Consider the following 27,890-nt stretch of genomic DNA (forward strand, 5'->3'; position numbering starts at 1 on the left):
TCATAGATGTTTTCATTATCTTGTCGACAAAGACAAAAGCTAATTTTTATATTTCAAAACTTGATTTTCTAAAAGTCACGCTATCCAACTTTTGGTCGTTCGATTGCATCTCATAGAAGTATTTTGAACTTGTAAAACTTTCCCAGTTTTTGGCGACATGTTTCAGTAAACTTAGTATTTTGATAAGGAAGGAGGAGATACGAAATCGTCCCAGAAACCTTATTAGTTGAACCAGATTTCATCTGCATAAATATTATAGCTGTTTCGCTCAAAGTAAAGATAAGTCTCTTGCTGTGATTTAATTTTCGCAAAGCTCATCGACATATTCAATTACTGTGTCTGTAGTTACTGTCCTGGATTTTGCTTTGAAATAATAAAAAAAAGGTTATATTCGTGTGGGTTTGATAACAAATTTCACATTTCGGTAATAAAATTTGCAAATTTATCATTCTGTGTGGTGTAAACCTCCTCCCAAACACAGCTGTATCAGCGAAGTGTGTGTCAACACTGAATACGGATAGAAAGTGTGAAATCACGTCAACTACAAGCTTACTTACCATAGATTCTGTCATCTTTCCCTTGCGTGAGGTTAGTAAGTGCTAGTTGGCGCATCTGCCCGTGTGGGCCAATGCGTGAGATTAGCAGGATAAGAAAGCTTGCAGCGAACGTGGATGTAGCATGTGTGGAAAGAACCGACTTCACCTGTTGTATACCGTATAAACAGGACGAGGTAGTATCCTGTCTTTTCATTGGGTAACTCTTACTACGCTCATGATGCCTGCGATTGTTTCGAGTCAGCGGCGTTCACATTATGTAAGTATTGATTACAAACAGCAAGTGAAATATTGATGAGGCTTACAAAACAAACTTGTCTGGAACCTTTGCGTTGTCTTATTGCATTTCTTTTCAGTTCAAAATTTTTTGAGGAGAAATCATGTCTATATACAGAACTAAGCAATTGATTAATTCTAGCATTTAGATTATTGAGCCTTAATGACAACTGTGCATGTTAGGTATATCAGAAGATAAGATCTTAAGATAAATCTCATTTGATAAGGGTGTGATACTCTATAACATGTAACCAAACAGAGAATGAACACGGACTTTGGCACGAGATAACGGCGAGTTACGACGAAATCGTCGTCATTTGTAGTTCAAAGAAGTTTTTTCCACAGGAAATAATACTATGAATCTCCATCTCTCTTGTTATTATGAGTGGAAGCAAATACATGTTGCAAAACACAGGCAGCATACGGCAAAGGAGGATTAGGGCACGAACAATGAAAGTTAATTCACTTTACCACTTTCTAAACAGGAACAAGTATCTGTTATACAGATTGGTGAACACCTGCCGTTTTTGCCTCCAATTAAAGAAATCTTTGTGAAAAGCAGGAATGCAAAATTAGTCGTGCTGTGTATTCGATGGTTTTCATTCAAAGGCGTTGACTTCGCAATACCGATAGCAAATGTATATCAAGCACAACGAATATATCGTCAAGTGTAAAATGCAACTTTTGCATGATTTTGTAGATACATGCTAGGCATTTACCAACATCAGAGTTGCAAATTTTGCAAGTCTAAGTTAGCGTGATGTTTTCCGTTTGTGGCTAATTCGAAATTATCTCTACGACATTGTGTTTACTAGAAGACATAAAAATGGAAGTGATGGTTAGAAAACTTTGTCTGAAGTACACTCGAAATAATCTGATAAAGCCCGAAGATAAGGAATTTTTTAGTCGAGTGTCTAAAATATCTCGGAGTTGGATACTTTTGATGTAGTGAAAAGCTCGTCGTGATTTATCTTAAAAAAAAAGAAGACATTACCAGCAACCTACTCATCCAATTAGAGCGGAGAGTGATATCACACTTGCGACTTGTTTGTAGGCATTTTTTTCCCGACATGGCGGTAAACATGTATTTATTTTGATTCATCAGTGGCTCTACTGTTTGTTAGAAGCTGCCCATGTTGATGCCCGCGTTTCTTAAAAGCGCGGTAAAGTTGCCAGATACAGTTCTTCAAGCACGTGCGCTGAAACTTAATTTAATAACCTCCATTGACTCGAATTCTCCATAGTTTGGATCTTCAGCTCTCGAAAGGAATATTCCTATAATTCAACCTTCGATAACTTTAGCCAGATGAGAAGTCGGTCGAAAGAGCACTGTGGTTCCTGAAAACATTGATTTTATTTTGAAGCAGCCGCGCATTTTTCGCCGCGTGAAGGAATAGCGTTCTGAGTTGTTGCAGTAATCTTCTACTCACAGGATGCCGGCCATCGGAGTTATTTACCCTCCACCGGAGGTGAGAAGTATCTTTCCTTGTGTAGACCACGTTTTGTGGTCTCTTGGTGGCGAGAATACGGTGAGGCATTTCCAACTTCGTCTTCCACTAATTAGACGTCACGTTGTAGGAAGACTGATCATATTGCCTCGTTGCTTTCATTTTGGAAAGATCAAACGAAATGAAAATTATGTCCTTTCAGAAAAAATCCTGTGACAGTTGATAGTTTCAATGCTGCTATATAGTGTGGTGCAGAACTTCAAGTTGACGTGCATGACCACATGTAAATATATTTCAGAACGAAGCAAAGCTATTTCGTAACTGGTCGGTAATGAGAGCATTTTATTCAAAGTAGTTCTATAAAATACACGTAAACCTTAACTTAAGGTTCAGATATCGTTGACAAGACTGCGAGCTTTGTTGCCAGGAACGGTGTGTAGGAACACATATGTAAAATAACAAGTATTGATCAGTATATCGACACTACGGTAAAAGTAGACGTGAGAATTAAAATTACTATATTTGCATGTGTGGATCATACACGTGTGTATACTGTAGTTGTAAATGTGTGATAGATAAGAGTGGAGTCTTGTTTGGCCCATAAGTATTTGATTAGCTAGATGACCATAAATAACTTTCTTATTACAAGTTTGACAAAAAAAACTCCCTAAATAGAGCAACTTTTGATTTGGTGTCATCTGACACTAAAGGAAAGAATCTCAAGGAGAGAAGAGAAGAGAAGAGAAGAACTCTAAGTAAGAACCATACAGTCACCACACTGACCTGCTCTACTTCAAGGAAATGTGGTGATCAGCTGGCATTTGGTTTTAGTTTTGGACTAGATCAGTCGGGAGGGAGAACAAGTTTTCTTGAGTAGTCACAGAACAAAGTAAAGTAAAAAACAATGTAATACCAAATTATTTTTGACACTCAATGGAACAGCATTTGTCTCTGTGTGATTTAAATGCATCCCAACAAAGAGATATTTTACAGCACAGAGCTCTGTCTGTTCAGTAACAGTGTTCAGGGGAAAAGATGATTCTAAATTGAAACTGGTATCCTTTGTGGTGATCAGGGATTGTAGATGGTAGAATTCTACGGTGGTCATGCAGAATTCTCTGTTTAACAGATCAATTCTGCGTTGGCATGTATCTGTTTAGTAGTAGATCATTGGTGATTTTGAAATGTGGCCAGAACAAGAAAGTGGTTCTTACCACAGTTGCTTGTGGTGTCATCATTGATCCATTGCTGAACAGATACACGCACATGGAAACATGGAATCCATTTGTTTTATTTTAAAAAGTAAAATTTTGTGGATGGTGACATCATCTATGCAGTAGTTCGGCAACATATCATAGATAAGAACCAATTAAAATGCATGTATCCTTTACCTTATTATATAGCTAAATTTTGATGCACTGAGTTATTTTGTTCTGCAATATGGAGAACATCCTCCAGTCACTTTTCACCATTCTAAAACCACTACATTTGATGATTTTACTGCTTTGAGAAAAGTGGATTGTTGTAAGTAATTATTGTGTCACTCTTATCTATTTGTTGCAGGACGTGAATTTGAATTGCGAATCAGACAGAATGAAATAAACAATCCAAAGTTTAATTTCCTGAATCCCGGAGACCCCTACCATGCATACTTCCAACCAAAAATTACAGAAATTAAAGAGCAGGATGACAAAGGTGAGAGATAGGAACATGATGCATCAGGTCCACTTTTATAGTTTGAAAAGAAAAAGAGGATCATAAGAATGAACAGTATGTGTTACAGGTATATTATGATATGCAGTAATGCAGAAGTAGCCATTTACAGTCTGAACTTGTCTTTGGAAGAGGGCTTGGATAATGTAGTAAGAAGAGCTGTAACATTCCATTGACATGACCCAGGTCTGATCCAGGTCTGATTTTTGGAGCAAGGGTCTCACATTGATTGAGTTTTTTTGGCCCCTGCATGTATCTTTGTTGCAAGGGTTTTTCTGTGGATCCTTTAGTTTTTTCCTTCCAGAAGAGCCAAGTCTGCCTACACTTATTTTTACCTGGAGTTATTGGGACCATTTTTTTTCTACACATTGGTCCCACTGTTTTTACATTTTCTTTCTTTCTTTTTTTTTGTACAGTGTATCTATGTCTTGTGCTTATCTGTACTTCAAACTAGTTCATAAGGTTTTATCTATGGATTGTTGCCGTAATGTGTAGTTATCTTCTTCCCTCATTTCAAACCACACTAAGTGGAATTTCCTTTATTGGGTATTGGATATTCTATGTATGCAGTTGATAAAAAATAATTGTTTTTGCATTTTTAAACACGCAATCGGTGAAAAATAATTATTACCCTCCCAATGATACAGTGTAGATCGATATACAGTTATTATATTTTAAAAACAGCAAAGAAAACTAGATTTGGACCTGTAATTGCTTTGGAACTTAATTTGTCCTACATGTACATGTAGTTTGGTCTGCTATGATATAATTAATAAACTTTGTGATACTTTAATGCATTAAATTGATCATAAACTATTTATCAGAGCCGGAGGTCATCCCAGCAGCTCCTGTTCCACAAAAGGTAGGAACATTTTTAAAGGATCTTTATGATCTGTATTGACTCTTTCACTTCTGAGATCTGAGAGCAAATTCTCCAAATGAAAGCTACATAGTGTAGATCTGATGTGGATTAATCTTGAGAATTCATTGTTACAGCCTACTGTGTTAGTCACTTGTACAGTAAGTGGACAGTCTTGGAGTGAAACTCAATACTCAATTCTCCAAAGTTTCAATTACAAAGTTTTGAGGCCCAAGTTGGTGATTTGTAGAGCAAGTTGTGTCAACTAAATCTTTCCAGCCTCCACATGACCAAAATGGTACGTTGCAGCTTGGTAAAACGTTAGATGGTTATATCCATTGTCAATTTTTGAGCATGCTCAAAGATGGATGAATGCATTACTGTTCACATTTACATCATTTGAACTCTGTTTGTGTTTGGTTTCAGCCAAAACCATTGATGCAGATACTAGTGGCAATTTCAGAGCCACCTGTACCCAAAGAACCTCCCCCTGAGTTTGAATTTATGGCTGATCCACCTTCCATATCTGCATTAGATCTGTGAGTAATAAAATACCTTCATAATATGCTAACTCCTTTTCTTTTTTCTTCAGAATTTTCTGGGTGTAAAATCAGTAACCTTGGGTGTATTTTACCATAAATTGTTATTTACATGATTGTATTAGTAAAGTTGAATTCAACTATAATCTGTTTTTACTGAAAACCTGATGACATGTTAAATATTTCTGTTCAGTTTGTATTGATGCAAGATACATATGCTTGTAGCCTAGCCTCCTTAAGGTACTGTTACAGTATTGGAAATTATTAAATTCTATGATAATATTAACCTGGGAATACTTTTTGATTCAACACCATATTCTAAAAGCAAAAATAAGGAAAAACAGAGGAAGACAGTGTAGAGAATTGATATAGAATGATGTAGGTCTTTCATTGTAATTTCAAGTCATCATTTTTTATCCCTTTTAAACACACAGGAATATTGTAAAACTAACTGCACAGTTTGTGGCAAGGAATGGGCATCAGTTCCCAACCAATCTCATGAACCGAGAGCAAGTATGTTTGCCATAAGGCACTTTACTATCATGAGACAATTCAGATGTATATGCACTAGCTAAAATTATTATATTTTTCATTTAGTAGAGTGTAAGTGAATTATAGTTGATCAATCGAGACCAATCAGCAGATCCATAGGGAAAAGGCTGGTGTAAACCAGTGATCAGTATAAATACACTGTGAATGATAATGAGAGAATCACTTCTCTTACTAGAATGAAAAATAATGATATATCTAACAGTTGTACATGTAGATTGCTTTTTGAAACAGCCATTGTGACTTGCAATCACAATCATCATTTTTATTACAGAGAAACTATCAGTTTGACTTCTTACCGCCACAGCACAGTTTGTTCAACTACTTCACCAAGCTTGTGGAACAGTATACGAAGGTGAGCCTTGTTTAGTGATGTTTTGTTTCACACTATTTTCACACAAACACAATCATGTACTGCAGTAGGTGTTGTAACCAGGTTCAATAAATCTTTCATCTCATCAGGTCTTAATTCCCCCAAGTGATATCAAAGAGAAGTTGCAAAAAAATGCCTACAAACCCAAAGAGGTATCACAAAAGTCTTCTACACTTAAATAGAGTTAATATCAATTTTTTAACGATGATTTGTTGCTAAGTGAATTGTAATCCTCTTTTGTTTGGGAAAATTAGTAGTCAGTATATTAATCTTCCACCCAGAAATATGTAGTTCAAATGTCTGAAAGTTAACTTTCTTCCGTATTGTACTTTTTTTGGGGGGGGAGGGGGGGTGGGTATATTTTTATGATACACTACATTTCTATGTACTACATAAAAACCGGAAAGGAGACAGGCTCCCCTCATATATAATCAGTTATATTCACAAGCATATTCAATACATCAGTGGGCTGTCTTGGTGTAATTAATAGAAAACTGTCAGTCTATCTGTGGACAAGGTTTTTTTGTATTTCAGTTATCAGTCAGAGTAGCTGACATACTTTGCATCTTCTTAGATTCTGGATCATGTCATGTATCGTGTGGAGTGGATTAAGCAGCAAGAGAGAGAAAAAAAGAAATTGGAGGATGAAAAAGAAAAAGAAAGAGGTTGGCATCTTTGTGATTAACAATAGCAGTATATTTTAGAAAGCACCATGAAACTCAAAATCTTTGAAAATTTGGAAATGACAGGAATAGCTTGTTATACGGAAACATTTTTGTAAACTTTTGCAAGAATGATACAATGAATATATGAAGTTCATATATTTTGAACTGCGGTTATAGATACGTATGATGCATGATCCTCGCAGTAGAGAGCGCTATTTATGCAATAGCGAAAATCAGACCTGAAAAAAATCAGGCCTGTATGGGATTCGAACCACTGACCTCTGCGATACTAGTGAAGCGCCCTATTTTTCAATTGTATGGAAATGAACTATTCCTCAACTGATTATTTTCCTTCTTCAAATTTAGTTGCATTTGCATCAGTGGACAGGCATGACTTTGTTGTGTTGGAAACAGTGGACTTCAAAGACAACGAAACAGGTTGGTTACTCACTTTACAATTCTAACAGGGTTGAACCCTTTAACCCCCAGAGGTGTCTAACATCCACCACTTCTCCCTGTGGTATCCATACATTATTAAAAACTTGATCATTGGATAATGCAATTCAAGACTTTTTGTTGGTTTAGCCATAATGATATATGAGCCAATATACTCATTTTACAATTCTACGAGGGTTGAACCCTTTAACTCTCAGAAGTGTCAAACATAGAACTTGTCCCTTTGGTATTCATACATTATCAAGTAAACAGGGGAGCCATTACTCAAACTCATCTGTTCGAATTTGTTATCTTGATCTACATGTACAGGTGTACTACCAAATTGTCTTACTAATTTACAGGGAAACATGTAGTAGCTAGAAGGGAGATTTAACATTCAGATTTTGAGAGTTATAGTGTTCATGGTTTGATGTAAGAAACACTGGAAGTGAGTGATGTTTTTGAAAAAATGCTGTTTTTAGGTTGTCCGTAGAGACAGCTACAATTTGCAGTTGTCCTAGTTTCACAGCTGAAGGGGAAAGCTGTCGAAAACCTTCACAGAAAAGCACCATTTACACCTGCAATTAAGCATTACTCTGTCAAAACATTTGTTTCTATTAATTTTATTAAGATCCTTGTGTTGTGTTATTTTAGCCAACCTGCCTCCACCAGTAAGTAGAGAACAGCTTGGAGCCAGGATATTGGCGCACGAACGCTATGAACAAGTTCAGGTGTGTAGGTTGTGATAAATTTAAATTTGATAGTTGCTTTAATGTTTCATGTTCTTTTCAAGGCCAAAACTGAAAAGTTTATCATTACTGTTTGTAGGATGATGGTCCTACGCCAGATGATATGGAAGTCAACATGGATGTGGAGATGGAAGTCGATGAACCAGAGCCGCCATTGTTACAAGTTCCTCCACCTCCCCCTCCTATGAAGGAGCCAACTGGGGTAAGACAATCTTATCTTAAGTTACTACCTACAGTGCTTGTACCTTTTCATCAACCTACATAGTACCGGCCTACACCCTCGTCGGCATCCGCTTATGAGAAAGTTCAAATATCAAATTTTGGACGGGGATTGAAACAAGACTTTGTAAAGGAGAATGGGAGAAGAGTTGTTTACGTACGAGGTTGTCCGCAAAAACGTTTAGTGTGTTTGTTTTAGTGTTTATGACTCTTTTACAAAGACCGTGACGGCCATGTTGTTTTAATCTTCTTGAAAAGCACAGACATCAATGAGGTACCTCTTCCGCCGATCCCCTTGGAGCCCGGCCCCAAACCGCCCCTACCTCCCACGGCCCTTGGATCGAACATCCAAATCCGGAGAAATTATGATCCTAAGGCTCCTAAAGCGCCTGCACCCCTGGCACAGACGGACAAGTTCCTGATCTCACCAATCACAGGCGAGCGGGTCCCTGCAGAGAACATGGCTGAGCACATGAAGATTAGTCTGTCGGATCCACGCTGGAGGGAGCAGAGAGACAGGGTGATGCAGGAGAAGAAGGAGCAGGAACAAGTGTTTGCCGAAGGTAGAAGAATTGCTATTGGTCATTCAATCTGCTCGGTGTGAATACGCTATGAGGTTAAAACAAGAAAAATAGAAGGGGAGGGGGGAGGGTCGTTTTACTAAAGCTATTTTTGGAAAAGACTATTGACTGAAGTCTGTTTTCTGAGACGCCTGTGTGAAGGCACTGTGAGGCCATCTCAGATTAATTATTGTGCCTGAAAACAATATGATTACGAAGAGCATAGAGTCGAAAACGAGTTTGGAAAGTAGGTAATTTGTTTTTCTCGAGCGAGATCTCGCGGAGCAGACGTCTCGGTGAAATTCCAAAGCCCAAAACAATTTCAGTAGAATCGACGTTCGTTTGATCTTTGGCGTCTGGAAGTTTATCAAGCTTGTTCCGTCCAAGTTGTTAGCTAGTCTTTTTTTTTTGTTTGTTTCCTTTTTCAACCTCTCCGTCTTCTCTCTTTCTCTGTGTGTTTTATTGACCATGACAAAGCTTAGACAAAGTCTTGGCTAAATTCTGGCCATTTTGAATTTCTTTGGATGCCTAAAGCATACTTCCATTTGCCTGTCAGGTATGTCAATTGGAAGCAGTCTGAAGCAGCTGGCCGAGCGCCGTACCGACATCTTTGGAGCTGGTGACGAAGAAACTGTCATCGGTAAGAAGATCGGGGAAGAAGACATCCGAAAACCAGAGAAAGTCACATGGGATGGTCACACTGTTTCCATGGCGGCCACGTCACGCTTGGCTAAACAAGGCGTGACAATTGAACAACAGATCGAGGCCATACACAAATCGAAGGGACTCACGTGAGTATGAACTTAACTCTATGCTCCATGTTGCGCAAGATTTCCGTCAGCGGACATATAAGTTGTTTCAAGAAGCAACAGTTTGCGAGTGCGAATCAAACCTCGTTTCTGTGTTATCTGCCGAAGCCTTTGGCTTCGGCAGATACCTCAGACCTCGGTTTTGATAATTCATGAAATCTTGCTCAACCTCATCCAATGATTACTTATAATAATCGATCGAATATTTTTGCTCGCGTGCGATTGGTCTTTGCGAGACCGAATATTCCTCAGTTAAATCTGGTGAAAAGGTGAGGATATACGTCAAGTGATATTCCCAATTTTCATACCTTACCTCTAACACGATAAAAGCGTTCGTTAGCAAACTTCTAATTCAGGAAGAGATAGCGTTTAGCCATCGTTACAGGAGATTGGACATGTTTGTTTGTTTATGAAAGTCGTACCAGTTAACACTGAAAAATAAACATCCCACTCAGCAAAATGTGAGGTTTTGGTAGACATTTTTCCCGCGCATCGAAAAATATTTGAAAGGATGTTAAACACAGTAGCCTCCAGTTGGCGCGAACATATGCTCATATCTTTGTCCTTGGACATTATCTGTTCCTCTAAGCTCACGGTTTTCTTCTAACTTCGCTCTCAGAAAACTATCCTCATCTCGTAAAAGATAATGTCCGCGGACAAATAATGATGATAATAATAATAATAATAATAATAATAATAATAATAATAATAAACTTTTATTTAATATCCGAGCTAGTGTTAATTTGGTCGGCCAAGAGGACCGTCAAGGAAAAAAACCCTAAGGAACATTTTCAAGTCTGGGTCACAGCTTTAACTAAACGGTTCAGCCATGGTCACATGGATCCTTGCTGATATCGTGTTCTTCGAAGCGACAGTGGCCATACATGTAAGTACTTAATCCTAGTTCTTATGTTGCCCTTCAGGCCCTCAGAAGAACGAGAACGAATCGGACCAAAGGTACCAGAGCAAGATAAACCTCCCGATGCCCCGCTACTACCTACCGCAGCTATCCCGCCCCCTCCCTCCCTGGGTACGATGACCGCATCACGAGCGCCACCTCCGCCCCCTATGTCCGCGATGATGAATCTGCCGCCACCTCCACCCATGCTTCCCTCTGGTGCACCCCCACAGTTTATGGGTAAGCACCATCGATTACTGAAGTAAATTTTAATGAGCAGAGCATCCAGAAAAAGTATCAAGTCGTCTGTCCAGGGGCGATTTTCCAGAAATGAGATGTTTAGGAATTGCAATCTACGTTTTTCTGGTTTGTTGTTCAGGACGCGTGAAAATCTTCGGTATCTACAACTATTTTTGATCCTTTTTTAAATATTTTTAGCGACTGAGCTTTATTTGATCGTTCTGGTGAAAGAAAGCCATTGATCGATTCCATTACGCATTTATTAAAACCACCAGTCAGTAATTGACACATTTTCAGTGATACCTCTTTGTGATAGCGTGCTCGCGGACTCGCATTAGCGCTGCTACACTGGAATATCGCACTCGCGAAACCCATGGAAGGTTTAAACCTCCTGCTATCAAGCAAGACGGGCCAACCTGACTCTTCCAGGCTTCACGAGATGTTCTCACAGGAGCGCTAATGAAAGCTTGCTCACTTTTCTTTCCTTTTCCCTACCTCTGTGAGACTGCTATATGGAAGCACCTCTAGGTGTCTGTCTTGTACAGTGTGCATTGATTTCTTCTTTTTTCTAGCCTTTGTTTTCCGTCTACTCTTAAAGACCTTCCAAAAACGTGTTAATTTCATTTTTTATCTTTAGGTATACCGCCCCCGCCACCCCCGGGCGGTCTCCCGCGCATGCCGCCCCCGCCGTTTGTTAATCCCAGTCCGCCTGTTGCACCTCCCCCGCTCAATAAGCGAGATATGGACGGAGATGACGCAGCTGGTAAGAAGTCCAGAACTGAGCCGGCTGAAGCGAATCTTGTTCCTGAGGATCAATTCCTTTCCTCCAACCCTAACCCGGTCACCTTTGGTGTCCAGATCCCTAACATGCCCGATAAGTCCGAGTGGAAATTGGACGGCAGCACAGTTCGTCTTACTTTGCCGTTAAGTGTGGGTCTGGTACCGAGAGAAGTGCATGTCCGCGCGAGAAAGCTGGCAAATTAACTCAGAATAATTCGAAAACTTAGCTTTCATCAAAAGGACTATTTCAGGAAGCAGACCCTGTAAATTTAAACCTCAGCTCTCCCAGTGCTAGCTTCATCTTTTTTTTCCTGACCGCTTTAATTTCTTACACCTTGCTATTTTTCTTAACAATTTTTCAGTGCTATTTTGTTTTGTTTATTTCTCGCTAGATTTCTGTGATCAAGGCTAAACTGCACGCGATTACTGGTATGCCAGCTGGAAAGCAGAAACTACAGCTTGGGGTGAGAGTTTTTTCAATCTCCCTGTATAGCTAGATACAGTGGGAAAACAGTTATTAGTTGAATGATCTTCCTTTATACACGAGCAAGTTTTTCTTTACTGCATAGATGGAAAATCAAGTTTCTCTTGGGTAAGTTGGCTCGTCTAATACCAGGTTTTCGACGAGGAGACCTTTCAAGAATAAGAAGTGATAACAAGGAAATTTGCTAGAGTAGATAACACAATAAGGTAACCGTTACCAAGGATATGACAGGGTTTTTAGTGAAATTCTGCTGCATCAGGTTTTCCTAGAGTGTTTTTTTAGTAGATTACTTAGCTAATGTGCACGGTGCTCTCGTGGGTCACAGCTTTTAAGTAGATTCAAGCAAAAGTCAAGAAAAATTTCCATCTTGTTTTTTTGTGCGAACTGTGGACCTCTCTTAAAAATCTTCATGGATAAATTACATTAGAATTATTAAACTCCACGTTCTGACCATATACGCCATGCACGCCCTTACATCTGACAACTATAACGTGAAAGTCACGAAGTCTCGTGCGACCTCCCAAATAGTTTTAGTAGGCGATAGATTAGCAGGTTTATCTCTTTAAACTGATCCGGTGATGAAGCTTATTCACCGCGTTGACAATCCGCCTACGACTAGACATACATTTATTAACGTCTGCTCAAGTACAAATATTGACTTAAGAGAAAAGAGCAAACACTTGCGTAACAGTTCATGGCCGGGACTAAAAGCGAATTGGTTTAAGATGGCTGCTTTCACTTCCCTTAAACTGTTTTACTCGTTCAATTTCTCATTCAATTCCTTATTCTGAAATTCGTGTCAGAAACAAGTCGCCGAAGAGTTACGTTGTTTACTTTGGCTGAGAATGCGGCCGGAAAGGTCCACTGTTTTCGCTTGTTTTCTTTTCTTTCTTTTTCTGAGGTCAAGTGCTTACTGAGGCTTTTTTTTTTTCTGTTTCATTCTTTGTACATTCGTTTTTGTGAAGCACGGGAGAAATTTAAACACGATTTTTTTGTGTTGCATACATCTGACAGGTCATATCAGCGTTACAATTTAGCAATTTTGACGGGAAAGAGAAGTGTTTGTTAGTCTATCTTTCAATTTTCCTAGTGGCAGAGTAGAATAGAACTAAGGATGAAAGCAGATCAGACAGTTTAAAGCAGCGAGGTTTTTGTCAACCTTTCAATAATTTCCTTCTATTTTCGACCACATCTATCCAAAGTTTTGGCGCAGGACGAACTTCAGTGTGCCAATTCGTCTCTCATTTTCTGTAAATCCTCAAATATGTCTTCTTGCCTCTTTTAGGGAATTTTCATCAAAGATTCCAACTCGTTGGCATATTACAATGTCACTCCAGCCAGTGTAGTACAGCTACAACTCAAAGAACGTGGTGGACGAAAGAAATAAAAGACTTCGCCGTCTCAGAGGCCGAAAAGTTGCCTGATTCGTTCTGTTGTTTTTGTCTTACTGCAACTGTTTATACAAGTGTAGCCCCAACTCCGTAAGTCAACTCCTCCAGTGAGCGCCCCATGTAGAACCACAAATATCCAGTAAGCTTCCTCCCTACTCTTTATTAAACCTCTCTCCACTTTCTGTACCCTAAAGAGAAACTCCAAGTAGTACTGGCTAGTTATGTTGTTTCCCTTTTAGACTAGGTTTACACTAGAGGAAATTGTTCCGGATTCATAATGAATCCGAAACCTTTTAGTACTGGATTGATGTTGCCGTTTACAAGAAAGTGGACGAATCCGAAATAAAAACTCCCCGGTTTGGTCGTGTCTCCGGAGATTTTGAATCCGGAATTTAAAGAGGCAACTTTGAATCCGATAACTTTTGAATCCGGAAAGTTTTGTCGTGTAACCTCATAATTTGTGTGGAAGATCGTGATGAGATCCTAAGGAAAGGAAGAGCTGTGGCAACCTTACTTAGTGCTGTAAAAGGACGTAAAAATAATGTTTTTAGGAGGTTTGCCGGAGAGCTGATTTAATATTCTATTGAGTTTTTCTTAACGCTGTAACTTTGTTTTTAGGTTACTGTGCCTCGAAAAATATGATGTCTCTTAAGTTACCAAGATCAGCTTATTCTGCAAAGGAAATACAACGGTTTTCTGCAATGGATCCATGTGGAGTATCAGTGATTTTCATTATTTCTGCGGTAACCAAGTCTAATCACTTCAATCTTAGGTGTATTTCTTCCGCACCCCGATCATTCCAAATATCCTTTGGAAGGCACTTTTTTCTCTCCCGTGTTTCATTCTTTGATTATAACTTCCCCATTTCGTTACCAGAAAAAGAGCAAAGGGAATTTCCCTTCTATCAGCCTATCTTTTATTGGTAAAAGAAAAGAATAGCAAAGACTACGATTGCACTGAAAAATTGACCAATTTAATAATTTCTTTGCTGTACAAAAAATATATTGCAGTTTATATGCCTTTCTTAAAGTATGAAAGAAGTTCAATGAAATATGTCGGATAATGCTATTGTAGAAAATGTTATTATATTTTCTATTAAACGTCTCAAAGGGAGCTACATCAAATGTTTCTGACCTGTACACATACACGGCTTAATCCTTAAGACTTTTCGGTAGCGTTTTACGAAAGTGATACTTTGCAAACAAAGGCTACACTTAACTTTTCTATCACCTTTACACCTAAGAGAAATCACGTTTCAAACCTGTTTTATTAAACATTGTTTAAACTTCTTTTTCGTAGGAGTTTCTGGAACTGATGTTTCTCGTTTTCTGTTACTGATTTTCATTCAGTTAAACCTGGTTTCACTGAACATGTTTTGTGGCTTTAAATGGGACACTGGACAGTTTTTCGGAGGGTCCATGAAAGATTGCTATTTCGTATCTAACCTTTTCTTGCAGAATTTGTGAAAGGTGGCTGTTTCATTCAAAGAAGAAAATTAGGTCGTTCTGATATTGCACATCTAACTGTCTTTTCAGGAACGCTTCAGTTTGAGTGTGTTTATGGCACATATACAATCATGTGGAGACTCTTATACGAGACATGTAAATGTGAAAATAAAGGTCTTCTTGATTACTTCAATCAAAAGGTAACCTGCCTTTTTATACCCTCTTGCAAAGTTGGTAAAAACGCTTAAAAAATTTCATTTCTTTTCTCTTTCCTCTTTGCTGGTAATCTGGTTTGTGATTTTTTGCGAACTATTTATTTGTGGGCGTTGCGTATCTTACCAGTATTGTAATTTATTTCATATCATTGGCTCACTGGTCTTTTTACTTTTTGTTAATATAGGACGACCACACCCCTTCTTATTTTACAATCAAGTTGTTATCTTTTTTTGACTGACAGCTAAGCTTCTCGCAGAATCTCTAACTGGTGTATTTGGAATTTATGGTCCACTCCTACTGCTTAACTAACAAGTAATTAGAAACAAACAAACGAGCAGAACGACTGTATTTCTGCAGTTATTATGATCTTTCACGCGATTTAACTTTACAAAGTAGGAAGAAGATGGTAGGAAGAGACTATGTCTTAAGATCTTTTCTTTGTTTTATTAAAAGTTGTCACTATGCTGTTTGGTTTTCAGATTAAGGAGGTTAGCATCACAAACTTTCTCGGCATTTCACGAGAGCTTTCTGCTTCAATAGGGCGTTTTCAAAACAACAGAGGTTTTTATTTAGATCTACAACAATCTCGTCCATGCCGTAAAAACGTTATTAACACCCATCACTTCGAAGAACGCTAATATCACGATTATCTTCTGTCAGGTACAGAAACCTCTCTTTTACACAACGGTTGAATCTTAAAAACTCAGCTCTCCAATTAAATGGCATTGGAGGTAGATTTTGATCTTGGCAATGGAATAACACTCTCTAATGAATTAAGCCTTAACTGAGGTCCCTATGTGACACTCTCCATAACGTTTCGGACTCTCTGTTTGTCCCACGCTCCTGATAAGGCGAGTCATTCATCAGAAAACGGAAACTAAGGGTTCTTTCCGATTGATGTTGTGACAATTTAGTCAAACTTACCTATATGATAATATTCTTTGGCCGAAATGTTAACTTTTACATACCCTTCTCACATATATTTACCCTTAACACACCGTCAGTTTTTTTTTGGGTGTTTTCCCCTTCAGTCATTTTAATTTCCTTTCTTTCAATGCAGGATATTCTCGTGGCTGACGAGCACGCGCCTCCCACATCCACCTCAGACTTCTGTAAGACTAAAAGCTCCTTTAATTTGGTGAGCCAACTGCGTGAAGATGATATCACTGTACTAATTTTTCATTTCAATCAAGGCCAATTACTGATTTCATACATTTTTCTTACACAGGAAGAGCGAATAGATTTGATAACTGCAGTGTGCCATCTCTTTAGGGAAGCTGCGTCACTCGCAGGCTCTAACAACACATGTCATGAACCTCTCAAGTAAGTTGGTAAATAGGATGGAAGTGTGATGGAGAGCGATTGAAAGGTTGAGTAAACACTTAAGCACTTAAGGTATTTGTGGGGTCGAAATATTTTATTCGGATCTATGTAAGTGAAAAACTCTTCAAACAAGTCTTTGTCGTTTGTACCCCTCCTATTGCAAGTAATAGTGCGCCATTTGCTGAACTCCATGCAAAATAATATGTATCAAACAGGGGCTGACTCAGCAGGAGTACCACATCGGACAGAAGTACCAAGAAATAATGATCCCAACAAAGGCCAAAGGAAAACGAGAACTGATTCTACAAAAATAAAATACCGATATCTATCGCTTTAGAAGTGGTATCAGGACTGGAATAAAGCTCTCCTTCTAATTTTTAAGATTTAGAATGGCAGATACATGTCTCGGAAAGAGGATATACTTTCTTAATCTCGCGCTGTGCCAGAAGAAAACTCTTGTGAACAGCATTGAGGTTCCGCTGAGTGAAGCTCCCATCACCTCTAATAACTGTTTTCTTTTTCATTTATTTCCTTTTTCTTTTCATTATCTTAGAGTGGCTGGGGTTTCTGTGTTCTCTGGGTTATTTTCCCAACCTCGCCCCAGAAAAATGATGTTCACGACCGGAGGATTCAACCGATCCATGCAGCATCCGCAACGGCAAGACACAAAACACAGTTAGATATCAGGTTAAACGTCAAATCACTTCGATGGCTACTAGCTTTTTCATCGAAAGGAGTTCTTCTCAACCTAACATCTGTCTTAAACACCACAAATAGTTCTAATATTTTAGACAAGGTACGTCTTGCACTACCAAGTAAATGTTACATTAGCGTATCTAAAGGCAAACTGGTGGCAAAAGATTTGGGCTGTAGAATCATTACTGAGAAGCAATAGAAAACGCTCGGTTTCGTTTATAAATCTTAAATTTATCATTTATAAGATTTTTCTGAATACAAACTAAGGAACGAAAAGAAACTATGCCGTGAAGGACAAGTGTGGAGCGAGAGAGAACACCAAGAATGAGAGTCTTGAGGGAGTAGCTTCGCTTTGACTTGTTTTGATAGAGTGAACCATTGCTTTAATGTAAATTACTAATAATGCAATAAAGTTATAATGTTTACAGTCAATCCCGCAGAAATCGAATTGGGAAGTAAAGTTTTTTCAACCCCTTAAAAAACAAAGCTAAATCTTAAGAATCTTCCCTAACTGAATTGTCTGATTCTGAACTGTCTAAAACTGAACATTATTGAAAGAGCAAAGTCAATAATTAGAATGACGTTCTGTTGTTGTTTAGGTTAAGGTCCCGTCCAGCCAGAAAGAAAAAAAAAAATTATGGAAGCAAATGGCTGTAAACTGATTACAATTGATGGGGTGAACTTTATCATAATCTTGTTAATCAATAATAATGTAGCAATAGTAATGTCTCGTTCTTCAGTAAATTGGACGGTTCTAAGATCCTTGTCGCCGTTTTCGCGTTCGGCTTGAGTAATGACGACGTTGTATTGAAAATCTGATCAGTACAATGAATACTTCAGGTGGTTTTAATGACTATTAGACTCTGTTTGACGGACTTTAGGATAAACGACTGGTGATTAAAAGTTGCATTTGAAAAACAAGCCTGTGAATCAGCTGGAGTACTTATGTATACTCATACATTTACACCGTTTCTTTTTCCAGTTCCCCACTAAACCAGTGTGCATTCTAATAAATATCAGCTACACCCTCAACGGAAGTCCTTAAGTTCATCATGAGTTCTTCCGTTTAAGCTTTTGTCGGCACATATTATTAAACCAAATTCCCACCTTCCATGTGTGTTTTTTTATCCAGCATCACTGGTAATCCTTTTATAGAAACGACCTTTCGTCAAAATCGTTACCCTGAAAAAATAAAAGCAGACGATTTCTCTGTTGCCGTCAAAAGCTTGAGGTCAGTGAGAAGGAAATACGTCATTACAGTATTGCTTTCTTTGTGTGGTAGTAAAGCAGAGATCAAGTGATCCTCAACCCTGAGCTCACCCCCGAGTCAATCAAGCAAAGAGAAATCCAGGACAACTTGGAGTTGGTTCTCATGTGTATTTCAGTAGCAGCAGTGTTCGTGTCACTTTTACTCCTTACAATCATAAGGTAAAGTCTCTACAAGTGGGAGCGGTATCATTGTTATGGCCCAATTAAACTGTGATATCTGACTAAAGAGATATAGTTATATTCATTGATATTCATGCGATAATATTGGTACATGCACATGCGAGTTGTTGTTTTAAAGCGTAAAATCTTTCGTTCGCTTCAATTTTACCACACTAATTTACATTTTATGTCTTAGGATAAAGAGTGAAAAGTTGTTTGTGCTTAAAAATCTTCTGCTGTCCATGGGCCTCGGTAACCTTGTAGGTGTTCTAGATGTGACATTCTTCAAAACTAGAGAGAAATATCCTGTAAGTTGCGGAGACACTATTTGCGCACATACATGTTCCTATCAACCGGCTTGTTCTTACAGTTGATAAGAAAGATTTGGATGTCGCACCACTATTTCCCAACTGTTTGAAACATTTTCGGAAATCTGAGTCCGTTTTCAGCCGGTGGAAATGGTTAAACGAGTACCATTGTCATCAAGGTACATCTGTGTGAGACGAGCTTTTTGGAGTACTGCACTGTCATGATGCAACTATTATCGAGACCGACTTCGAATCCGTGCTATTGACTGCATATGCAGAACAACTTTTGGCAAAAGTGAAGTAATCTCACATGTAGCGGTGATTGTAGTTTTGTAACGACCCCCTGCGAATTGAAGAAATTAGTGAACATCCTCTTTCTTGAATGAAAACTTATTTTCAGGACCTCTGGACGTGGTTTATCTTCAACGCCTTCACTGTCAATAGCAAAATGCTGCATCTATCTCTGCGAAACGATGGTGCAAGTTCCCCATTAACTTTCACGAGCTTTTCAAGGACAGACCCTCCTGGAAAACTAATATATGACGAGTGTAGATAAAAACGTGTATGCTCCTTGAAAGGGTCCATACCACAACCACTTCAGCATCTTAATTAGAAGGGCTGGAAAATTCCACGGCCACTTTATAAGAGCACTCAATTTTCATACAATCAGCTAACCCTGTGGTCTTAAGATTAACATAAGAAAATAGAAACATTTTTGCTTGGAGAGGCTAAAGCTATCTTTTGTGACAGACCCTCTTGATTTGCCCTCACAATGCACCATCTCTGTTTTGACTTGGTGAATATATGTATGTCTTGCAGGAATCCCTCTGGTGATTGTGAGTTTGGTGGCAGCCATTGAACCGTCAAGCTATGATATGGGGAAAGTCACATTTACCGACATCACTTGTGGCTCCTTGGTTATACGAATGGGAATAAAGCGGGACAGGTTTGTCATTATTTCGCCAGCACTCAACACAGGACATCACAATTTGCAATGTTTAAAGTCGCATTGTCTTGATACTTCTTAATTGAGACAGCTGGTTATTTTGTGTGCATCACCATTCCCTCGATAAAATTTACTGATCATCAATTACAGAAAAAAAATCTTTTGAAATTTGCGTTCTGATTGACGATAATTATTCGAACGACAATATTCAACATTGGGAATTTCAGACCATTTAGCATGACGTTGCTCCAGTGTCCAGTTGTCATGGAAGTTGTTTAGGGCACATGCGCAGGGTGTTTTTGTGTGACAGGGATCGTAGTTGCGATTTATCTTAGGCGACATTGAATTTTAGTCAGGTCTCGTCAGCCTGAAAGAAACGGGTTTTGGACCAGTATGGGTTACGTCAGGCAGAAATAGTTAAAATAGAAGGAAGAATAAGTGCACCTTTTATGTCTTAATAATGAGACAAATTGTATGTCTATTTGCTAACTCTCTCTCATCATAAAACACCTGATTAGATGCTGGCTCAACGGAAACCAGTGGATTTTCAAAGGACCATTTTTGGCCATTCTTCTAGTATTTTTTACGTTTTTTTTGTGTTTATTTTCGGGAAATACCATTAATCCCTCAAATAACACCGCTTTTGCATTCGCTCCTTTCCCTGAGGGAGTATTCCTTTCCCTTCTCTTGATGTTAGAGATCTGCGATCTATTCGCTGATGTATTTGCAAGTTGAAAATCTTTTTTCACATTTGCAACTTTTTTTTTCAGTTTGTGAGCATGTTATAGTAGAATTAGCTTTGCGCATTGATACACCTAGACGCAACGTCCCAGAATTTTTGTAATAAGTAGTGAGAGAGTGGTTTTGACTTTTTCTTCGTAATTAATTGTCATTAAGTACTAGATGTAAGTAATCAAATCTACATCCCTGACACTTGCTGTGAGCTTAAAAGCCTTGGGAAAATATTTTAGTCCCATGCCAACGATATCGAAGCCAATGTAAAGTGCCACTATGACCAAAATTTCGCATTGCCTTTTCTTTTCACTTCTGGAAACTAGAGGTAAGAAACACTTACCATGCCAAGTTTAATCGCAAAATCCTCGCGGGAAGTATGATTATTTCAACCTTGTTTTTCGGTTTTGGTCGCCCGCCATTACTCAATTCAAAAATGGCCGCGTGTGGCAAAAAGAGTTGGCACTAGTTGGAGCCTTTCGGAAGTGACGTCATATGCGCAGCTCGACCTAAAAAACGTGGCTAAATTTGTATGCCATTTGGAAGAAGAATTCGAGGAAGAATAAATCTTATAAAACGCCTAGAATTTCCACTGTCGAATCTCTCACAACACACGAAGCACGATGCGAAAGTGCGCATATGACGTCACAGGCCAGCTCATGCGTAAAACCGCTTCTCAGTTCAGTCGCTGGCTCTCGGTTGTGAGCTGAGTAATGGCGGACGGGTTTTTCGTGAATTTCGGCCAGCTATATCAAGTCGTATTTCGCTTCCATCGATCTAAAAACTATCACATAGTACAATTCTAACCATATTAACTTGATTGGCGCTAAAAAATGTGAAAACCAGAGACAAAAATTTTCGTCGTAGTGGCACTTTAACCCTTTACGAAAGTGTCACACAAATGACTGGTAAATTCGTGTTATTTGTTCTTACTACTTGATCAGTTGGTACAACATAATCGGAAAAGAGATTGGAAACAGGGATATAATGCTTCGTTGTTGAGCAATGTCCATCTTTTAAAGTCCGATTTTAGTCTTTCTGAAGTAACTTCTAAATGTCGTTAGAACATCTTAGGCATTCTCGGAAGTGTCACTTGAGTCTCTTTTTTATTTTTAGAGACTTAAATCAAATTAAATGTTTTTTTTTTTTGCCTCTTTTATGTTCCTAGCTTTCTTTTTTCCCCAGGCAAATGTTGTCATATTTGCAATTCTTCAGCGAGTTGTCTTTGGGAAGCTGGCCTCCAAATATAGTAAAAGCAGCTTGGAAGCTTCAAAGTGAGCGACATTTTTTGTTAACAGAAAATGATGATTTTTGCGTGTCGTACCTCATCTCTCTTCAAAGCTTTGTGATATACGCAAGATAATAGCACAATAAAGATTCGCTTTAAATACGCGTACTGTTTCGTCGATATCGCTTTTAAAATGTTATTTCGCTTTTTCCGTTTTCTTTATTTACTAACTAATGCATGTTGATCTACTTATCTCAGGTAAGGCCTAAAGAGTATTCTTGCTTTACTTCCTTTACTTGGTGTCAGGTATTTGTTTGGATTCATACAGTTCAATGAAGCTTTGCGTTATCTCTTCATTGTGCTCAACTCAACTCAGGTAAGCTATGGAGATCCTGATTATGAATGGATGTCTGTTTCTTAACTTATTAATCCTATCATGGAAAATTGTGATCGATTTATTAAGAATTAAATCATGTTTGATATTAAGTGGGGAAAATATACAGAGATAAATTGCTTTCTAATCGATATTCCTTTGAATCTTTCCTTAGGGAGTCGTGTTTTGTGTCTTTCACTGCATACTTGATGATCAGGTACATTGAGATTATTGACAAAAAATTGCTTGACAAAGACTTGAATGCGCCAAACGCAGTCCTAGTCCATAGATCATTTGATTTAGTGTTAAATGATGCATGATAATGTTGTTTGGTATTTCCACATTTTTTTCCATAATACTCTTTGTTCGTCCCCCCCCCCCCCCATCCCTAAACTGTACGTGACCACATTTTTTTTATTTTACCTCGGAGAAAGTTATCATTCAAAGCTTTGAAGGGGGTATGTCTGCTCCAGTAAAGTAGATGAATAATGATAGTTCAGTATATCGGTAATGTTTTAATGCATTTCAAGAGGGGCCTAGGGACCTCTGTTGTAGAGGCTGACGTTTAATTAAGTGAAGACACCACGCACCTTTTAGGAGAATACATTTATGTCATGAAACAGAAAACAGCAAGTGCAATTTTGCATTGTAATAGGGAAGGAGGAAAAGGAGAGGGAAGAGGAGAAAGGGGAAAAGGGTCTTGCAGAAGGCAGCATGGTCGAGTGGTCAGCGTGTCGGACTTGCAATCCGCCGCTCCCGGGTTTAAGTCCGCCCTGGCCACTACTTTGATTTGTTTCACGGTAGCCCCGAGTTACAAATCCTCGGCCATGCTACTAATATAGCCAACTGGTTTGCCCTCGGCCAGTTGGGATTCTTAACAACGTTATTTTCAATGTGAATTATTTGTTTAAGTTGTTTCGTGGAAAACCTGTGAACTAGCTTCTAGCTAAGTGTTTCTCCACGTTAAACTGTTTATTATTATTGTTATTATTATTATTATTATTATTATTATTATTATTATTATTGTTGCAGATGTACCAAATATGATTGTTTAAGATCACAAATTGTTTAAAAAAATGAACCATAAGATTAATCGTCAGGTTACAGTTTCAAGTTCTCATTGGAAACAATACTTAAAATGCAATATAGCCCTATTCTTGCTGAAGTGAGACCCAGGGGGTCTTGCAGCTGCAGCGCAACCTTTCTCTTCATGGAGCAGCTTCTTTTAGTTTAATTCATCATTCCTAACTCAGTCATAAAAAGTCAAATTTAGAGACTCGTCAGATCCTTTCATGTTCTTAGTCACTGGTATCTTACTGTGTGAGGAGCTAATTGTATTTTACAACTGTTTTCACAAGGTGCGAGAAGCCATTCGCAAGCTTTCTAAGAAACAGTCACTGGGTTCGCAAACGAAAACATCGATAGCTATGACTTCTGATGGACAGAATGAGACCGGGCAGGAAGTCGTAGGGCGACGAAAAGAAGGGTTGCGGTCACAAAATTTTGATTTTTGTAAAATTTGCCTAAATGCGTTGACAGAAGTAAAATAAGTCAGTAGGCTTATTAACTTGGGCCTTTTGCTTTCTTTAAATGATCTGACTCTGTATTGTTCAGTTCAATAAACGATTAAATGCCCGCCTACACCGACCGAATAAATACTCAAGAACAACATCTTTTAAAAGAAGAACATCTATTTTGTGAATTTCAGACAAGCTGATTGTACACACCCTTTACAGACATCCTACATGATAATGACCATTTTTAATTCGTCAACAGAGGTCGTCCTAGATGGGCGAGTGAAAGAAGAGGTAATTTAACAAGTACAATTACTTATTGATGAACCTTGAGAGTGAAGGGTGTTAACTGCATAACAACTTGAATGCTAACACCCATCCGTGCCGTCATGCTGCGGATAAAGCTGTGTTGCTTTGTTTATGATTCACCAGGAGGGTCTCAATGGGGTTAAGCGTTAGCCGTGAAACTGCAAAACAGTTTAGCTCTCAGGCGTAAAAACTGGCATATTTTAACCAATAGTGGGCTACACTCGTGGTCACTTACACGAGCGCGTAGAAGGGCACAAAAGGAAATCATCTTCTATCTACAAACACTACCACCTCCAGCACAATAGTGAAATGCCTGAACGCTTGATCGAGCAATTCAACGTCATCACGAAATGTAACGGCAAATTTGATTGTCTTGTTAATGAAATGTTGTATATTCGCATGCGTAAGCCAACACTGAACGTGCAAACGGATTCCATCCGCGCCAAGGTGTTTGTTTAAGCCGTTCAGTCTAATTTATGCTATTCTTGTACCTTTCCTTATTTGCATGTTTTTAAACTAGTCTCTTGATAATGGAGTCACGATGACCCCGAAACGTCGAGTAATAAATCTTTCCTGGTTTTTTCTATGCCTTTGCTTTAGCAAATCCCTGCTGATAAATAAAGTTGATCGTAAAATGTTTTCCTATCTACGATGCGTCGTTTAGAAATTGTCCAAAACTTAGATCGTTACAAGTCTTGTCTTGTGGCCGACAGAAATTACTTAATATCAGCCGAAGAACAGCACGATCTCAAATCGTCCTGGTTGCCTGAGTCTTGTGGTAAAAGCAAGCGGATAACTGTGTTTTAAAACAACGAAAAATAGTCATTAAGTTTTCTTAATGATTTAAACTAATTTGTAACATCTCTGTTAACTGTTATAGGAAGAAATTAACCGTTAGTCGTAAAATGCATCACCCCACTGAGACCCTCCACTAAGGGCTAGAATAATCAAACAACGAAAGTGACAAGTAGTATCGCTTTGTAACTTTGCAATGCTTTCATAGGTATCTAGGAATGAAGATTAAATGAAGCTTTCTCGTTTTGCTAATGATTTTATTAACTTTAATGGTGGCTCAAGAAGTATCGACCTGTCATCTTTAGGAATTTAGGTCAAATTGATAATCTACCTTGAAGCCTGCGTAAATAAGACCAGCGATATGTAGTTTACTGGTGGCGAATCGGATGTCAGTTGAATCGTTATCATGTTTAGCCATGTTCGGGGTTAGATAAAGTAAGCATGGAAAGTATGGGTTATTTAAACCGGTAGGAAATGCTTAACATATTCAGTGCATGTACCAACAATGCTACGCCGATTGTAAGAGATAAAAGCTCAACTCTAATAGTCTTAAATTCCAGTTGTTAAAGTTGATGATCATTGGATTAGTAAAATCTGTCTTAATTGCTGAGCAACAACAGTGAGCTGTTCTCTACATTTAAATATATATCTCTTTATAGCTTCACTTTGAAATCACACGTGTTCCTTGCAATCTCATTGGCTCTTATTGGTGGGATTTGTCGACGAATCTCACCATTTTTTTGCCATAAATCGCGTCTCTTTCCTAGCCAATACCATATCTTTGCTTAAACGCATTAACCAATCAGATTGAAAGGTTTGTTTAAAGTAACCAATCAAATGGCAGGAAATGAAAGACAACTGTTGCAACTGTTTACCAACCAGCTCATTATTAGATCAATAAATTCTTTCTACTGACTTAATAATCCTGTATTTGAGTGATTAAATTTTGTGATTTCAAAATGAATGCGAAAAAGTGGTAATTTAACTTATGCAATTTTGGTGTGAAATCATACCTGTGATTTGAAATCAAAGTTAAGCTGTACTTTCGATTGATTTTGAAATGACGCGTACTATTTTAGATCAAATTGCACTCCAATCAGATCAGTTGCCTTTATACCTCCCGTTATTGCGGTGTGGCCTTGTTGTTGTTTCTACACGCCTCCATTTAAACCAGTTTCGAGCTGAACTGAGCCAGCCTGTCTGAATATCGCAAATACGTACATGCATACATACAAACATACATGGATACATACATTTAATAGAGTTACATGTATTCGCGACTAGCCGATTCCCGCCAGGTTACATGTACTCTTTAAGTTCTAGAGAAGATCATATTTCCTTGAGTATCGTTAAGTGTACGATTTTCGTGTCTGTAAGAAAATCATTCTTAACGAGAATCTTTTGCGATTACATTCAATATATATATATATATATGCATTAGCACACACGTGAGATGGCTTCTCCACCACTCTTTTCAGTGAAATTGGAATTTAGCAGCTTTGTGCTTCTGCTAGAAAGAAAACCGGAGGACCTGAGATTTCTTTTATCGCCCAAAATATCATTTATATCCAGAAACACAGATCCGTGTCATTGAGCAGTTCTCCATGACAAGCCAGTACTTCTAGTAAAATACCTAGCGTACGAAGATAGCCCTCGTGTCTCCAGAAGAAAGAGAAGCTACGTCGCTTTTATAGTTATCACAGTCTCTCCTGGTGGGACTTGAAGTAAATTTATGAGAATTTAAACGTCTCAGTGCATTTTTTTATTGATACGATACTTTTGGACATTCCAAAAACCGGTCCATTTCCCTTCTGGATGAATTTTATTCCAGCCTAGCTTGCTGCAATCCTTAGACAACGTAGAGTTGTCATCGAGAAGAACTGTGTACGAGCCACAAGTGAAGGCCCGGATTGATATTAAGTGTTCCTCGGTGAAAAACTTTACCACGGCCTCACCCAGGGGATTATCACTAGTCATGACGTGGAAAACCGTTCCAACTTTCTTCTCGTGACAGTAAAAGCGCAGTTGTTTGAAGCCCATGTCATTTCGTAGCTGTAGTAAATTAGGTAAACTTAAAGTCTGACTATAGTCATTATAGTTTTGAAGACCCTTAAATTCGCCCCATGAACTTTCCAATCGAAGGTTTGATTCTGAGAATGAGATCATTTGAACAGCCGTCCACTCAGTAAAATAAAACAAATTATTTTAATGATTGGTTTTTGCAGTTTACAAATTGCAACAACTAAGAAATTGTTACGATGCCATAGTTCAGATTTTCTTGAAAACAATATGAAAATTAGCATTGAATATGACGATTTTGAACATCCAATTATCAAGTAATTGCTAATTGGATAATAGTAATTTCGCTGCGGATGCATATGTGCTTTGTGACAACACTTGACCACCAAAGGAATTTCAATTGTTTAATTTCTTCCATTTTTTGGAGCAAATCTGTTTTATTTGAAGATACAGTGCTTTTTGATGGAACAAAAGCTCTATTGGCTTATTAGGAAGTCGTTTACTTGGAGTTCTGCTACTCGAAATATGATCGCAGGCGTAGGACCAAAGTTGGCATTTGAACATGTGTCTTGAACTGGGCATAGTTCTTTTGCTATTGAACAGCACAGATTGAGTCAATGATCATTTGAGCTTACCTCCACCAGTTGTCATGTCACAATAAGCGATCGATGTGTTTCCTGTCATTGTGGGGTCAATAGAATATTCGCCATCACCTTTTGATGGATGGATGTGCCTGCGCGAACGGTAAACAGCTCTATTTGCTATGGAAGGGAAAAATCAATTAAAAACATAAGAAAAATGAAAGAAATCTCCTCAGCCGCTCATAAATTCATAGTTAGGTTATTCACAAAAAGATTGTTTGGTTACAACACTTTTAGCAATATTAAAGTTAAAACGTGAAGACGGCAATTTCTATACCAATTGCCATGTTATATTAGATCTGTTTCGTAGAAATGACGAATTGTCTAGTAATATCGCATTTTTTAAATATCTTTAAAGGATCTCAATACTCTGATA

General features: G+C 38.3%; 3 protein-coding genes and 1 pseudogene across 6 annotated transcripts; 3 read left to right on the forward strand and 1 right to left on the reverse strand.

Annotated features, from left to right (window-relative positions):
• Positions 1-1,501: 1,501 nt before the first annotated feature.
• On the forward strand, positions 1,502-14,654 carry LOC148735213 (splicing factor 3A subunit 1-like). The gene is made up of 20 exons (XM_088753424.1): positions 1,502-2,306; positions 2,672-2,710; positions 3,842-3,973; positions 4,816-4,853; positions 5,277-5,389; positions 5,824-5,902; positions 6,213-6,293; positions 6,401-6,463; positions 6,886-6,976; positions 7,343-7,414; positions 8,066-8,142; positions 8,240-8,382; positions 8,638-8,942; positions 9,496-9,730; positions 10,672-10,886; positions 11,524-11,814; positions 11,922-11,929; positions 12,059-12,130; positions 13,436-13,680; positions 14,160-14,654. Exons 1-19 carry the CDS (start codon positions 2,264-2,266, stop codon positions 13,535-13,537), a joined length of 2,199 nt encoding a protein of 732 aa, XP_088609550.1. The 5' UTR covers positions 1,502-2,263; the 3' UTR covers positions 13,538-13,680; positions 14,160-14,654.
• Positions 14,655-15,113: 459 nt separating this feature from the next.
• LOC111328310 (uncharacterized) lies at positions 15,114-18,142 on the forward strand. 2 transcript variants are annotated; one of them, XM_088753421.1, is made up of 4 exons: positions 15,114-15,186; positions 15,682-16,340; positions 16,431-16,525; positions 17,079-18,142. In XM_088753421.1, the coding sequence occupies exons 2-4, from the start codon at positions 16,131-16,133 to the stop codon at positions 17,203-17,205; spliced, it is 432 nt and encodes a 143-aa protein (XP_088609547.1). In that variant the 5' UTR covers positions 15,114-15,186; positions 15,682-16,130; the 3' UTR covers positions 17,206-18,142. The 2 variants fall into 2 exon arrangements, with proteins under 2 accessions (XP_088609547.1, XP_088609546.1); XM_088753420.1 differs by lacking the exon at positions 15,114-15,186 and having other exon boundaries at positions 15,193-16,340.
• A 133-nt stretch (positions 18,143-18,275) lies between these two features.
• LOC148735214 (uncharacterized) lies at positions 18,276-24,698 on the forward strand. 3 transcript variants are annotated; one of them, XM_088753422.1, is made up of 7 exons: positions 18,276-18,649; positions 18,846-18,957; positions 19,777-19,903; positions 21,821-21,909; positions 22,170-22,239; positions 22,412-22,453; positions 23,595-24,698. In XM_088753422.1, exons 3-7 carry the CDS (start codon positions 19,833-19,835, stop codon positions 23,659-23,661), a joined length of 339 nt encoding a protein of 112 aa, XP_088609548.1. In that variant the 5' UTR covers positions 18,276-18,649; positions 18,846-18,957; positions 19,777-19,832; the 3' UTR covers positions 23,662-24,698. The 3 variants fall into 3 exon arrangements, 2 of the variants coding, with proteins under 2 accessions (XP_088609548.1, XP_088609549.1); XM_088753423.1 differs by lacking the exon at positions 18,846-18,957; XR_015998766.1 differs by lacking the exons at positions 18,276-18,649; positions 18,846-18,957 and having other exon boundaries at positions 20,422-21,909; positions 22,122-22,239; positions 23,595-23,624.
• A 1,582-nt stretch (positions 24,699-26,280) lies between these two features.
• LOC148735215 (uncharacterized) lies at positions 26,281-27,840 on the reverse strand (annotated as a pseudogene).
• Between the last annotated feature and the right edge of the window lie 50 nt (positions 27,841-27,890).

The sequence above is a fragment of the Stylophora pistillata genome, chromosome 3 (genome assembly GCF_964205215.1).
Source record: "Stylophora pistillata chromosome 3, jaStyPist1.2, whole genome shotgun sequence".
NCBI lineage: Eukaryota > Metazoa > Cnidaria > Anthozoa > Scleractinia > Pocilloporidae > Stylophora > Stylophora pistillata.

Coding starts and splice junctions, on each gene's coding strand:
- LOC111328310 (XM_088753421.1), top strand. CDS start 16,131: ATGATAATATTCTTTGGCCGAAATGTTAACTTTTACATACCCTTCTCA. Junction 16,341..16,430: donor CTAAAAGCTCCTTTAATTTG/GTGAGCCAACTG, acceptor TTTCTTACACAG/GAAGAGCGAATAGATTTGAT. Junction 16,526..17,078: donor ACATGTCATGAACCTCTCAA/GTAAGTTGGTAA, acceptor TCATTATCTTAG/AGTGGCTGGGGTTTCTGTGT.
- LOC148735213 (XM_088753424.1), top strand. CDS start 2,264: ATGCCGGCCATCGGAGTTATTTACCCTCCACCGGAGGTGAGAA. Junction 8,143..8,239: donor AACGCTATGAACAAGTTCAG/GTGTGTAGGTTG, acceptor TACTGTTTGTAG/GATGATGGTCCTACGCCAGA. Junction 9,731..10,671: donor CACAAATCGAAGGGACTCAC/GTGAGTATGAAC, acceptor GTTGCCCTTCAG/GCCCTCAGAAGAACGAGAAC.
- LOC148735214 (XM_088753422.1), top strand. CDS start 19,833: ATGGGGAAAGTCACATTTACCGACATCACTTGTGGCTCCTTGGTTATA. Junction 21,910..22,169: donor AGCAGCTTGGAAGCTTCAAA/GTGAGCGACATT, acceptor ACTTGGTGTCAG/GTATTTGTTTGGATTCATAC. Junction 22,454..23,594: donor ACTGCATACTTGATGATCAG/GTACATTGAGAT, acceptor TGTTTTCACAAG/GTGCGAGAAGCCATTCGCAA.